The 14,344-nt window shown below is 42.7% G+C and overlaps 1 protein-coding gene across 1 annotated transcript; it reads left to right on the top strand.

Moving 5' to 3' along the window:
- The first annotated feature begins 215 nt into the window (after positions 1–215).
- On the top strand, positions 216–12,061 carry hs3st3b1a (heparan sulfate (glucosamine) 3-O-sulfotransferase 3B1a). Its single transcript, XM_085784092.1, has 2 exons — positions 216–1,040; positions 10,132–12,061. Exons 1-2 carry the CDS (start codon positions 544–546, stop codon positions 10,748–10,750), a joined length of 1,116 nt encoding a protein of 371 aa, XP_085640218.1. The 5' UTR covers positions 216–543; the 3' UTR covers positions 10,751–12,061.
- Positions 12,062–14,344: the final 2,283 nt, after the last annotated feature.

The following is a 14,344-nucleotide window of genomic DNA, read 5'->3' on the forward strand; positions in this document are numbered from 1 at the left end:
TATACTATTCTCTGTTGGCGCAAATTTATAAATTATTATGTTGATTCTTCACTATATTATTCACCACCAACAGAATAGTCTTTTATGGGATTTCTTACTTTACCACCTGCTCAACAACCGGTTTACTTTGAAAGGTCATACCGGAAGTGGGCTCGGCATGTTCTCTCAGCCTTGACGCTGGTGTAGATAACTTGGTGTGCTGTGTGAGCGATCACACACAGCGCATGTGATGGCAGACCATCTCAGTCCCTGAAGCGCGTGTCGCTCACCTGGCGATATTTTCATTGACAAGTTCTGTTACTTATTTTTTCTTTCAGTTATTATTTATTTTCTCCAGATTTTTTGTTTTTGTTGAGAATAAAAGTATTGATCCCGTTTTTTTTAAGGCAAAAGTGGAGGTGTCTCTGAAGGTGAACGCGCGCCCTAGGCTACTCCAACATCAGTTGGGTATGTTTTGTATTTGTGTGTGAGCCATGGCAGAGGAGTGAGGCGCATTTGCCAAGATGCCTGTTGACTGGAATATAACTTTTTCACGGCGGTCCTATGGAATATAGTCCGATTTTACACACTCTACATGTTGTGCCATCATCCCACGTGAAAAACAAACTCTTTGTGTTCTGCATAATGCTGTCCCTTTGGGTGTACATGATTTATTGTTGTGTTGGCTACTGCTCAACTATGCCGAACCTGGCGTACGGTTCGGCGAACAGGCACGAGAGCGACGCAGAAGTTGACAATAATCCGGAGTCGTCTTTAGGGGCGTCCAGGGACTTGCTGAATAACGAAAACGATGTGGACAGCAGAGGAGACGAGTGGGATGAAATTAGAGGCGAGGCGAAGGCGCTGGATGATAATGCCATGTCAGGTTTCCTCAATGAGTCGGAAAGTAAAAAGCTGCCCCAGGCGATCATCATCGGGGTGAAGAAAGGAGGGACGCGGGCGCTGCTGGAGTTTCTGCGCCTGCATCCAGACATCAGGGCGGTGGGAGCCGAGCCGCACTTCTTCGATCGCAACTACGACAAGGGACTGGAGTGGTACAGGTACATCCTGCTGTTATCAGTGAGCTGTCAAACCAGAACGAGACAGGAGAAGTTAAATTCACACATTGTATATTTAATCATAGGCTTCTTATAGGTGCTTAAATGATGGCCACAAGATCATCGAATTGAAGGCTCTTCAATTTTTATTTTATTTTATTTTATAGGTTACATAGCTATTTTACTATTTATCGTAAAAACATAGGATTATAAATATAACAAATAAAAATGAATCTCAACATTCTGATTTTGATCATCGAGACAAACAATTATAGGTTATAAAAAAGGTTTTCACCTCTAAAAGTCTATCCTCATGTAACCCTCGACTGTCTTACATGATATACTAATACTCATAAAAGAGACACAATTAAATAAAGATAGTGTGCAATGTTATGCAAATTATTTTTGTTGCTGACAAGAGCAAGTAACATGATCCTGCTGATATATCTCACAGATGTGTGAGTAGCAACATTAAGATTTGTTGATGTGTGCTGTAAATTTATTTTAATCTATGTGTATTTTACAAAAGGATGGGGAAATATTCCTCCGTGTTACTGTCTTTATAGTAAACAGGATAAAATGTGTTGATTTCCTTCATTATGATTCATCATTCTTTCTATTCACAGTAAACATGTATTAGGTGTAGCTACTGTTGTTACTGCACGTATACAACACTGCTGATAAGGTGAGAAGTGTGACATCAGGTGACAGTGTTATGCAAATCACAGTACAAACTGTTGATGCAGGGCCAGGCCACTTTAGCATCTGGGTGTTTTTTAGGTTTTAACAACCACAGGTGCAATTAAACCTGTCAACCTGTCAGCAGCACTCAAACAGAGCACAACACACTTTTCTGCTGAGGCTAAAACTTTCAGTTTGGCATTTTGGACAACTGGTCTCTATCATGTTCATTTACAAAGCACAATCGATTTTCTGCTTGTTTGCATGACCTTCACCCAGTGTTCCTGGAATCCTTATACGTCTGTCCTTGGATCTAGACTTTCTGTGGCTCCCGAACAAGCGGGGTGGGGGTGGGGGTGGGGGTGTTGGAACCTGAATTCTGGATGCACTTCAAATAAACAGCCTTTACCTTAGGGTTTGCAGTCAGCAAGTTACATCATGCTGTTGTTCTTGAGCAGAGCAATGACGGCATTCAAGATTAAGAGATGCAGGGTATTGATTCAGTGGGAGTGATTTGTTTTGATCCTCAATACAATAAATCAGGGACATGCGGCTGTTTACACCTTCAGCACAGCTTATGTAATGTTTTTATCGCATATTCTGTCATTGCAACTCCTGTTCTCACATAATAGCTTACATCACATTCCAATAAGCAAAATTTACTATCGACACAGCTGCACAATTGCACAACTTGTTCCCTTCAGTGGAAATGAACCAACTCCACAATTGCGCAAATTTCATAGCCCCGATTGATCTTTTACATACCCCATAATGTTCCCGGAAGAGGTTTTTGATGTTGAATGCTTTACATCCGAGTAGCCACATTGTTAACAGGAGATGCTGCTGTTTCGAGTGTCCATTTGACTGAGCCGAGGGATTAACAGGAAATGTCAAAGGATCTACACACTGTTTCAAAGCTGGCTCCGTAAAGCGACAATAGGAGAAGTGAAGCATTGTTCAAAGGCCTTCTCGCTTAAACTCCTTTAAGAATTTCCGGACAGGTTTGGGGCATTTTTGGATGATCAGTCTGTGAAGAGCAGCCTTTTGTCCATATCTACAGACTGAGCAACAAGAACAAATTGAAATCGCCCTCAGGCTTAAAGATTTTTTTTTTTTAATTCATTGCAAGTCTTCATGCTGTTTTTACAATCCACAAGTGATGCACAAGTAGGCAACAAATGCGAGGAATGAGTAATGTATAAATAAAGGAGCAGCTTTCATCAAAGATGCAGAAAATGAATGATTATGCAAGTAGTCAAAGAAGCAGTTGTATATAATTGAGACATGGCAGCTTCTTGTTCACAGTGGCAGCTGCATACCAAGCACACAGCCAGGGATGTGGGAAACCGTTTCATCTCGAGACATGTATAATGAAGGCCTCTTCTCCAGGAAAGGTGATCTGGCTAATTAAAACAACTTGGCTTGAGTTGTCACAGTGAGTGCGCTGAGCCACAGATTCACCTCATACAGCGGAGCGGCACAACATCAAGTTGACCCTGAATGACCTTTTAGCGGAGCTGAGCAAAAACCCAGTGTAGCTTTACGGTTGTGGAGCGCATCGTTGTTGGGGTGAACTGGTATTCCCACACAATCCTATGCAGACTTGTCAGCTTCATGAACGAGTGCTTTTATAGGATGTTGTAGCTGTTTGGCACACCATTTTAAAGCCTGTCAAAAGATTTCATCATGCAGTCCCCTGTCCTGTTTGATCAGAAGTAAGTCTTAGTGGAGATAAACTCAAGAGCGTGAAGCCAGGCAGAGATGGCTGTCATTTGTTTGCCCATATGTTTCACTTCATTGCCCCAGACTAATGGTGAGCAGTAGCTTGGAGAGAGGAGCAGTCCCCTGGGTGGGCTTATCAGTTCCTGTGGTGGCATTGAGTTGTGCCCACACCATTTATCTGCTGTGATTGGTGTGTCCATCCTGCTGGAGGTCTGCTGTGTCCGTCTTAGCTGGAGCCCCACATAGAGAAGAGGCCCCCCTGCACAGCAGGACGCCATCCACAATGCAGCACGTTTTCACTCATAGGCAGAATAAGAGAAGCAGGCAGACATCATTGTGTACACTTACTCACACTGAGCACAGGAGGCAACTCCCAAAAGCCGTGGGAACAGCTTCCTCCTTGGCCCCTCCTTTTATGTAATACCAGCATAATTCTAACTTCCACCTATACGTCATGTCGTGGCAGGTTAACTACTCATCTACTGAACGCATGCTCCAATTAAGGTCCTCTGAGTTCTACTCGATAGAAGTGACTTAAGTGTTGAAATGGTGTTTTTCCTCTTGAGGATCTACATAGAACAATGAGCAGCCTTCTTACTAACTAACTGAGGGTGTCAGAGAAGACGGCCTAATCCTCCTCAGTGCCCCAGGGAAGCTTAGATGCAGGGCAGTGGCAGATAGAGGGCAGTAAATTTAAAGTGAGTCTTTAGAAAGCGCAACAGTATTATGGAGCTCAATGAAAGGGGATGCTGGAGAACCCCTGAGGTCTGCATTAACCCCGACAATAAAAGAGCAGACAATTAGTGTGAAACATGTTTTCTCTGCCTTCACTTTGTATGCAAATGTGCTCAGAAGGGTGAAAGTGCCCTTTGACGAAGCCCAGCAGGAGTTCATCAGAAAGAGCATTCATTGGAACCTACCCAAGAAAAGACTCAAACACTACTCTTAAGCTTTTTAGCCTGAAAAGTTGACTTCTGTGTGAAAAAAGTTGCATTTCCCAAGAGTAGGTTCATTTGAGTCCACTAGTGGCTTCTTGCTTACTCAACACTTTTAGCTCATCATTGCAAGGACACAGGGGGATTGGTGTAAAGTGAGAGAGCTTTCAATATAGGTATCTCCCATCTTAAAGTTATGTGTCAGCACATTGACAGGAAAAGACGGGGGAAGTGCATTAATAACGAGACGCTGCAATGAAAGGAGCACATACCAGCTGTTATTTCAAACATTCCTAGAAAAAAAAGTTTTCTATAAACCATTAAACTGCACTCCTTTAAAACTACAGGTCATACAAAAAGAAAACCAGACTGCATCTGTTGTTGTTGCTGGGTTTATTTTCATGTGATAGATTGTCAATACTGTTAATATGTACCTCCCCTCCCCAATCTGGAGATTGAAGATTTAATTTGCTGCAACAACCCCCGGGGAGTTTCCTTGAGGCAATTTGTCAAACCGCAGCACTTATTACAGCACTTTAGAAACACTGAAACAAAGCAAGTTCACTCCATTATATCCCCCCGAGTTGTTGACTTCCTCGTCTTTCTCTTGTGGTATCTTCAGAGAGAAATGTGTTGTTTCCTGCCTCTGTCTTTCCCTCTGCTGGAGAGGCTCCCTGACAGCAAGTCAGAGCAACTCTAGAAAGCAGCAATCTGCCTCAGCCATCTTTGTTTTCCCTCTTTGAAGTCTTGTTTGCTTGTGCTGATCCTCTCAGACCAGCATTTGTCTGTGGGGGATTACCCACCAATTGTACCACTACCACTAGATGAGTTGGGGACACATTGATTGCAAAGAATTTAGTTATCCCAATGACATTGTAACACTGTTATTGTGGATGCTTTGGTTAAACAAACAATGCTGATATTTATTATGGAAATGCTTCAAATACTGCAATTATTAGCTGACTGTGCCTTTTCTTGCACACAGTCAAGCATATGTTGTTTTTCTAACTGCTTTTTTTTTTTTTTTTTTTTGCGATTTTGCATTTCGGCTTTGTATCAAAGAGGTATTTTTTCTCTTTGCCAAAAAGCTATAGCTATTTTTTCTGTTCTTAAGTTTACTTAAGATTCCTCCCCCTATGATTTTCATGAAACTGTTCCCTACTTGATTTCATTGGTTAGTTTTGTCGCCTTCATTTGACCTAGTTGTCATTGTCACTGCTGGAGTAGATGCTTCACTGCTCTGTGGTTCCTCTCAGCTTTTCTCTCAACTCACTTTGTCACTCCTACCACATTCATAAGCATTGCGCGCCTATGGATATTATATAACCCTGCCTACTTGTTACAACTTCTGCTAATTGTTACCACACCGGTTCAACCATACTCTTCATGTAGAGTTTTAAAACTGGTTCTCAGCTACCTCTGTAAGAGTGAACATGGCTTTAACTTTTTGCATGTATGCAGAACAGCTGTAACACCTGTAAAGACACTCTGATATGTAGAGTTGGTGGAGTTCCCCTGTAAATTATATGGTGTTACTGGGTCATTGTTGGCTTAAGTTTCAACCTCTGGCATGTATTAGATACCTGCATTTCCTACCAACAGTCCCAGCAGCTGTTGATCATCCCTCTGAACTGTCATAAAAAAACAGAATCAGACATAAAAAAGTTCAAAGTGAAACAGTGAAACTGAATTTTTGGTCCCATGCCTCTAGTTTCTCAGAGCATATTATTTATTAACAGCAGCTCGAGCTGCAGTGGAGAGCCATATATCTATACACACTTTTGATGATGTTGCTGATTCTGATGCCTGTTCATAATCACTCTTACCTGGAGTGTGATCAGTGCTCAGTGGGACTCGTTTACATTTTTCCAATACCACCACCCTGATGAAAAAAAAAGTACTCTCTGGTTCTATAAACAACCACCTAACAGAGTTGTTATGTGTTAATGCAAGGCTGACAGCTGTGTGAGGGAAGCCAGAATGGCTCGCACACTGTTCCTCCCCCTCCTCTTCTTCCTCCCCCCTCCCCCTGCTCTCCTCCTCGCCGTCCTGTCTTCAAAATGGGCCTGTCTCCATCAGACAGCCAGGTGGCCTTGAGTTCTGCATGCTGACAGTAATAACGGAGGATGGGGAAGAGAGCCACTCTCAATGTTGCGCAGACGCTGAGTGCTGTTCAGTGTCATATATATATAAGAAGGTCCTGAGTGTAAAGCACGATGACGACGACTTTCACCACGCGTGATAAGATGAGCCGCAATGGCCAGAGAGAAACCCCTTCCCCAAAGTTTCCTCTCCTCTTTGATTCCTGTCTGGAACTTGTCTCTGCAGTAAATTGGTCTGATTATTCTAAGTGGCTGCATACCACCACCTCTCATCCTGCCTTTGAGAAGAGGAACGATTCCCACAGTAGCTCACCCCCTCTCAGAGCCGCAGCGCATAAGATTAGAACTCATCATGACATTAGATAATGCTGAGGTTTTTTCTGGAGCGGCCCCTTGTCACAGGGGTCTGAGGAGCTGAAATATAGATGCCAATTAGAGTCAGTCAAGCAGAACACTGCAGGATACAAAAATGAAAAAAAAAAAAATGCAGGACTTGTTGGAGTTTTCCAGACTGCACTTGTTCCTTACTAACTCAGGGCATCATCCAGCAGCCAAACCAAGCAGCAGCAGCAGTGTTGTAAATTCCTACCTTTCAACCTGCTTCCTGAGAGCAGTCAGTGTAAACAATGCACCAGCTTTCAAGTTCTGTCTCCCCAGCAGACAGTTCAAAGTGATGGACACACCTGACTGCTGCGGGTGACCAAACACAGGCAAATTGCACAGCACACAGCTCCTGGATTAATATCTGTCAGTCTGTTCCAATTGAGGCGGGATTTTTTCTGCTGCAGACAAATACAGACACATCTGATGGGGCAGCTGACTTAGACTGAACTTAGACTGAGGCTTCAGGGTCAGAAGGGTCGATTTATGCAGTCCCCCATCCTCCACCGGCACACCTGATTCCATCTAATCCCATGTGTACTCCTCCCACTCCTACCTCCCTTGCTTTATCTCGTTTTCTTAACCTTGTTCCTCTGTTATCTTCCGAGCTGTGTGGTTCTCCTGCGAGTTTACAGGTCATGTTAGAGGGCAGAGGACTGTTTATGTCTAAGTGCAAGTATAGCCTACCAGTTGAAGAAAGAAACTTTTTCAGGCTTTGACTTCTTAATACGCAAACCTTGAAAACACTGTTTTTTCAGCCTCATGAAGTCAAAACAGAAACATGTAAAATTCATGAAGGGCCAAAAGTCGGCATGTTGTGTTGTGGCTCACTGCTGCAAGAGTGGACTAGCTTTTTTTTTTTCTCTGTTGTCTTGAAGCTGAGTGATGATGCCTTTGCATGGCTGATTGATAGATGAGCACTGAAACCTATTGGTTCCAGGCGACATTGTTTATTAAGCAGAACAAATTGTGAAAGCTTGCTACATCTGCCCCCCCTTAAGGCAACTCTCTCACTTGCCGCTCATTCAGAGATGTTCTCCGCTGCTCTGTCTCTGCTAAGATGAATAATGCATGTACTTCTCACACAGATTGTTTTGCTCGGGGACTAAGTGGAAAGTTTGATTGGTAGTAAGTTTTTGTGTCCCTCAAGGCCCAGAGACAGGCCTACAGCGTTACGCTTGTGTGTATCCAAGAGATGCAGGAGATAATTGCAGGGGGGGTTCTGATAGAGTTGTTTGTGTCTCTCTCCTACCTATTACCTTGATTAGGTTTGTGGTTTTTCCACCCAGTACAATGGCAGCTAAGGCTCTCAGGGAGAGAAAAGTGGAATAAATGTGTAAGACCTCAGGCCCCATACAGACGACGGAAAGAGCAGGTGACACTGGGTGATGATGGAATTGCATAAGAAAGCAGATGCCTCATGTGTTTGTGTGTGGTGCTAAAGAGGTAGGTGTGATGCCTACTTTCCCCACAATTACCAAAGCTTTTTTCCGAGCGCTCTGCTTGGCCAGATCTTGCGGACCATTTTCTGCTCGTTTCCACCACATAAATTTGTAAGATGAAAGCTGCAGGGTTTTGGAGAGGAATATTGAAGCTCTTTGTGCTTGCACCAACAGATGGTTGGAAATTATGGTAATCACTTTAATGACATGGCTCCTCTGCCTTCCTGTTGTTCGATTTAGATCAACTGCTCACTATCAAAACATGAGGAATATTAGCAGAATACTGTTATAATGGGTGATTTACGTTTTGACCGACATAAACCCGCATGGGGTATGTTGGGAGCTGATGCTTGCGAACATGTGGCATCACATCATGGTTGGCATAAAGCAGGATAAGTGATATCTCTGCACTGCTTTTGCGTTAAAGACGCGGAGCTCCTCTCTTAAGCTTCTCCATAAGACATCCTGAAACATCTGGAAAGTCTTTTTTACATTTGTATTAACAACCAACTTCACACACTGTAGTTAAATAGGGAAGCTTTTTAACTTTATCAAACTCAGCAGCATGTGGGTGTGACACAAATGAAAGTTCAATAACCCTACATTAAAGGTTGCCACTATGAAGTGGAACATGTTACATTTTGATGATGCTGTAAGAAAGCAGTTGATAGAAGTCTGTTGTTTGTTGTGTTCTGTTATTGAGTTAGTTGATTGTGTTGTGGTGGTGGGATGATGAGTATTTTCACATCAAATGCACCCCGATGCAACTACACTTCAAACTCCTCCCTGATAAATATTGCATGGTGTTGAGTGAATATCTCCCTGACAGAATCTAAAATTTGAACATATTGGGTTTCAACTGTACTCAAGTTTTTTGTTATTGTGTCCAGAAGCAACTGGGTTCCTTTGTGGATTAACCACTTACACCGCTGACTCTCATCGTTGCGGCCTCATATCTCTCTCTCACTCTCGATTCCCCACTCCCTCTCACTCCAGAGACAAGCCAGCCACCCCAGTCAGCCAACAAGGCAGTCAACCAGCCTCTAATGCTCTAGCGTGTTTGGCTTAGGCTTAATCCCCCTTGGCTCACTTTAACCATTATCCAGTCAGGGCTGCAGTTAACAGGCTATATTATGATCAACCAGAGCCATCCAGGGTCAAGAAGAATATGCAGTTAAGGGAATAGACAGCTCCAGAGCTTTGCATTTTCTCCTAAGGAATGCAAGGCCTCTCCAAATTTTCCCATTTTACACAGAGATGACTGACGAATATGGGGGAGAGAGGTGCAGTCACAGTCATATGTCTTGGCATGACATTCGTAGGCATAATGCTGTCTATTCAGAGTTAAACCATCCATTGTATATTGTAACGAAGATGTGGAATATTTAAACGTGAAGATAGCAGCTTTTTGAAAGAGGATTGAGGTCTTAAGGTAGATTAAATGGAGCGCGAGGAAATGAATGTCTTCCTTCAGCGTTTGTATTTAGAACATGTCAGATTCTGTGTATTGTCTTCACACAATGATTGACAGCACTTCTGCTCTACCTACTAGTCCCTGTCACTTCAGGTACATTCACAGGAGCTGTTAATGTTGCTCATGATCTCCACGATTGTCCACTTGACGATGATTGACTAGCTCTTGTGTGACAGTATTTTAAATCGACTGTGTCTGTCTTAATCTCTTCTTCCTTTACGGGAGCTTTTGTAAGGTTTTGGCTTTAAAAGCCAGTGGCATTACAAAGGAGAGTAAAATAAGATAGTATAGCTTTCTATTTGTGCCATACAGAGCCTATAGTGCTAATATAAACCAATGTGTTTCTGTATTTTGCAGGGAATTGATGCCCAAGTCATCAGAGGGTCAGCTCACTATGGAGAAGACCCCCAGCTACTATGTCACCAAGGAGGTCCCTGCTCGAATCTACACCATGTCCAAAGACACAAAGCTGATTGTAGTTGTCCGGGATCCAGTCACACGAGCAATCTCAGACTACACCCAGACACGCTCCAAGAAGCCAGACATCCCATCTTTCGAGAGCCTGACCTTTAAGAACCTGTCGGCGGGCCTGATCGACACCACGTGGAGCGCCGTACAAATTGGCATGTACGCCAAGCACCTTGAGCGCTGGCTGCAGTTCTTCCCCATGGAGCAGCTGCTGTTTGTCAGCGGAGAGCGTTTGATTAGCGATCCCGCAGGTGAGATGGCTCGTGTCCAGGATTTTCTTGGTCTCAGGAGGGTGGTGACGCAGAAACATTTCCACTTTAACCCTGCGAAGGGTTTCCCCTGCCTTAAGAGACCTGAGATGAACAGCAAGCCACACTGCTTGGGCAAAACCAAGGGCAGGACCCATCCTAATATTGACCCAGAGGTGGTGCAGAGGCTAAGGGACTTCTATAAACCCTTTAATACCAAGTTTTACCAGATGACTGGTTATGACTTTGGCTGGGACTGAGATGAACATTTATGAGAACACACTCATGCCGGTCCCTTGTCTGTGTTTTTTGTTTTGTTTTTCATTCTGGAGATATTGTTATACAGTGTATGTACAGTATTTGGTGGATATGTAAAAAGTTCAGAAGTCTATTTTATGATAATTTATTGTTATGATATTAACTCACTAAGCTGCCTAACCAGGTTTATTCATGATCCACCACACACTTTTTGTCCAGTCGTAATTCTCATGGAATGCATAAACATTTTTATAAAAGCACAATGTTTTACGGGTATTACAAGCAGGGGCCAGTGTCTTTCTTTTTCAGCCATCATTTTGACTTTATGTGGAAAACCACCTCCTTTTTTCTTTTACTCTCCCAAATGCTGCTTTTGCTTAAACTTTAACTGAAGGAGATCCAACTTCACAAACAACTGGTAATATCTCCTTAACATTCGCCTGACCCTCAGAGGTCTATGGACCCACTTAGTCAGGTCGATACAGGCCCCAGCTGATCCAGTGCCACTTGCCAGGTGGATCAATACAGTAATAGCTTCTAATCATGTCAGTTAGACCTGAGTGATGGCACTGCCGTGATCTCTCGAGCACTGCAATAAAACACAGATCCATTAATGGCAGTAAGTTTATGGTTGACCCTTGAGCCAACTTCAAGTTAATATAATAATATAAATTCCCACTGCAATGTTTTGGCTTAACCGCTATTTATACGGTTCCTACAAGGGAATGTTGATTAGGATCCGATGGAAGCTGCTGTCACTATACATCTTGGATGTTTTTATCCTTTTTTCCAAAAACCTGCTGCACAGTTTCATGATGCCTCATCATTTATTGCTCATCCCAAACAAGAAAATGATTCATACAGTACGACTCAATCACATTCACTGATGTGTGCTGAAATGGCACATTCAGTATGGCTGCTTTTACTACAGGTGATATAGGCATGTTAATGATGCCCTTTCAATGATAGATCAATTTAGAGTCACATCCACGTTTCTTTAAATATTTCTATTCTACTTGCAGGCACAGCTGAAAAGGACAAACCAATCTACCTTCAGCCAGAATTTAATTTTCACATATGGTTGAGTTTTATTCAACCTCCTTTTTTGTCGTTTTATTTTTTTTGTAAATTTCTCAGCATTTAACAGGCATCATTTCATAATGACGTACTGTGACCCCCATTGTTGTAGAGGCACTATTTTGCTGTACACATTACTTTACAAACATGTAAGTGCAGCAGCTTTGACTGAAAAGTTGAAGGTGCAGTCATGTCATTTTTATGAAGTAAGAAATAAATATGTTTTACCAAAATCATATAAATGGGATATCTGGCTTCTTTGTACTTCTACTGTATTGTAAAAGGAAAAAAATGTTTGTGTGGTATGTACTCCCCTTGTGTTTCTCTCTTATGCACTACCCCCACCTTACCTGTATCGATTTCTGGATCCCTGTGGGCTAAGGTGTACTGCTGTGTCTGTTTCGCCATCTTGCACATTATTGCGTAAACGGCCTAATTAGCAGCAGCGCAGTTAACTACTTTTAGCTGCCTCATGCCTCCCGCTGCCAACAGTGATTGGGGGGTGTTTTGTTGCCATGACCCCCACAAACACAAAACAGAGTGTCAGATTTCTCATGTGGATGAGAAATGACATATTATGAAAAACACCGGCATTCCTGTTTTGTCCCTGGGTAACACTTAACACCCCACCCTTCACAATACGAAGCAAGGTCATGTTTCAATCCACTCTCTGAACGTGTTCATGTGGATGTAAACATGAGGTACTTTTTCTTTTTTCCTGGTTTTCTGTGTCATGACCTGATCAGCTTCAGGACAAAGGTCTGGCCACATTTGCACATTTTTTGAATTCCACAAACATCCTCAATATGCCCTGTCATATTTCAGCGAGACGCCACAGGTTGACTTTGAACTTGCCTTTAGCAACATGTCACATCCATCATGCAGCACAGTTAACCGCAGAGCAAAGGTTATGGTTCAAGCATGATTTAAATTACCTGTTTCTATTAATGAACAACCTTTATTTAACTCTCCAGCAAAACACCCTCATTTACCTGAGGCTGCCAGAGGTGATGAAGCCAGTCTCCCTGGTGGCAGGCTGGCAGTCTGATCACTCAGGAAGCAACTCCCTTTGCAATTACAGGGATAGAGGAGGGGTGCTGTAATTGCTAGGCTCCCGACTGGGGAATTGCTGTTAGCACACATCCCTCCAGGCTGTTGTAAGGTAGGCTGCTGTTGTTTGAAGGCTGGGAAGACAAGGAAAATAGACACCTGGCAGCCCTGACCATCAAGCGACTTCACACATCCACTTGGCAGCCACCACTGGGGAATAGCATCAGAGCTGCTGAATAAACGTGGAAGAAAACAAAACATCACACAAATGCAGGCTGTTTGGTTTAGAGAGCAGATGTACAGGGGTTTGGGTGCAGGCAGCAGGATGAACTGTAGCCTCATTACAGTGTCAGTGAAAAAGTCTTTGTATTCTGCCAAGTTGTCAGTCATGCAGATGGATTTAAACACGTTTGCCTGCAGAAATGATTAGAAGCTCTTCATCCACTCTGTGTTTGACTCGGTTGTGGGCTGAGTCCTGTCAAAATCAGCTATTCAAGAATTTCATCAGGTACTCCGAAATTACAATTTACAATGGTTTGGCCTTTATGTCACATTAGGGTTGGATGCAACAGCTGAAAACAGGGGAAAAGTGGGAATGGTAGGTGAGGTGCCAGGATGACTCCAAAGCAAGAACAAAAATATAGTTAAAAGAGCAATTGTTGAGATAACATCACCAATGAAAGCTGAAATTTGTTGAATCCTGCAGAGAATATGAAATTAGTGCTAGCTTTTTAATGCATTCTCTAGGGATTCAATTATTTTTTATGAGTTTTTTTTTTCACTTTCATAATGAAATGAGTGATACGAGGTAATGCAACACATGTGAGTATGCAGGAATTCTAATCCACAATCGGTTTTGGCAATGTCAAGAAGATCACAGAAGAAAGAGGTTTAAGAACAGCAAATGTTCAGCAGCATCGACAGGAGGAATGGGAGATTAGGGCGGTTGCAACAAGTCTTGTTTCTCCAGTCAGAACCATTCTAGAGAGATGACAATCAGACTGTAAATGCACCGTTATTCCCCAAAAAAGGAGACATTCAGCACCTGCTGCTGCATTTAATGAAAGAAAAAACGTAATATATAAAAGTTTTGTTGGGTGAGATGAGATGATGAGATGACGATTCCAGTCCTCCCTATAGTTGTTATGACTAACCCTAAATACAGGAGGCATTTTGGATTCTCCAAACAGGTCGGGTGTTTAGGATAAAAGTAACATAAATCAGAAAGAAAAGGATCAGGATAATCATTCTTAGGCAAACTTTGTTCAGAGGTTAATAATACAATTGCCTTCTTTTCTGGCCCTTAATCTTTTATTCTGCATTGTCCACACCCTAATCCTAATCTGAGAGGAAGGGCAAGCATTAATCTGAGACAGTAGACTAGCAGCTGACATGTATGTGCTGACATAGCTAATCCAAATCTAATCCCTCTTCCAGAAGGGCTTCTTAAAGTTGAGTGGGACAACTTG

Source organism: Trachurus japonicus, chromosome 8, assembly GCF_045865225.1.
Source record: "Trachurus japonicus isolate A0001 chromosome 8, Traja_1.0".
NCBI classification, from domain to species: domain Eukaryota; kingdom Metazoa; phylum Chordata; class Actinopteri; order Carangiformes; family Carangidae; genus Trachurus; species Trachurus japonicus.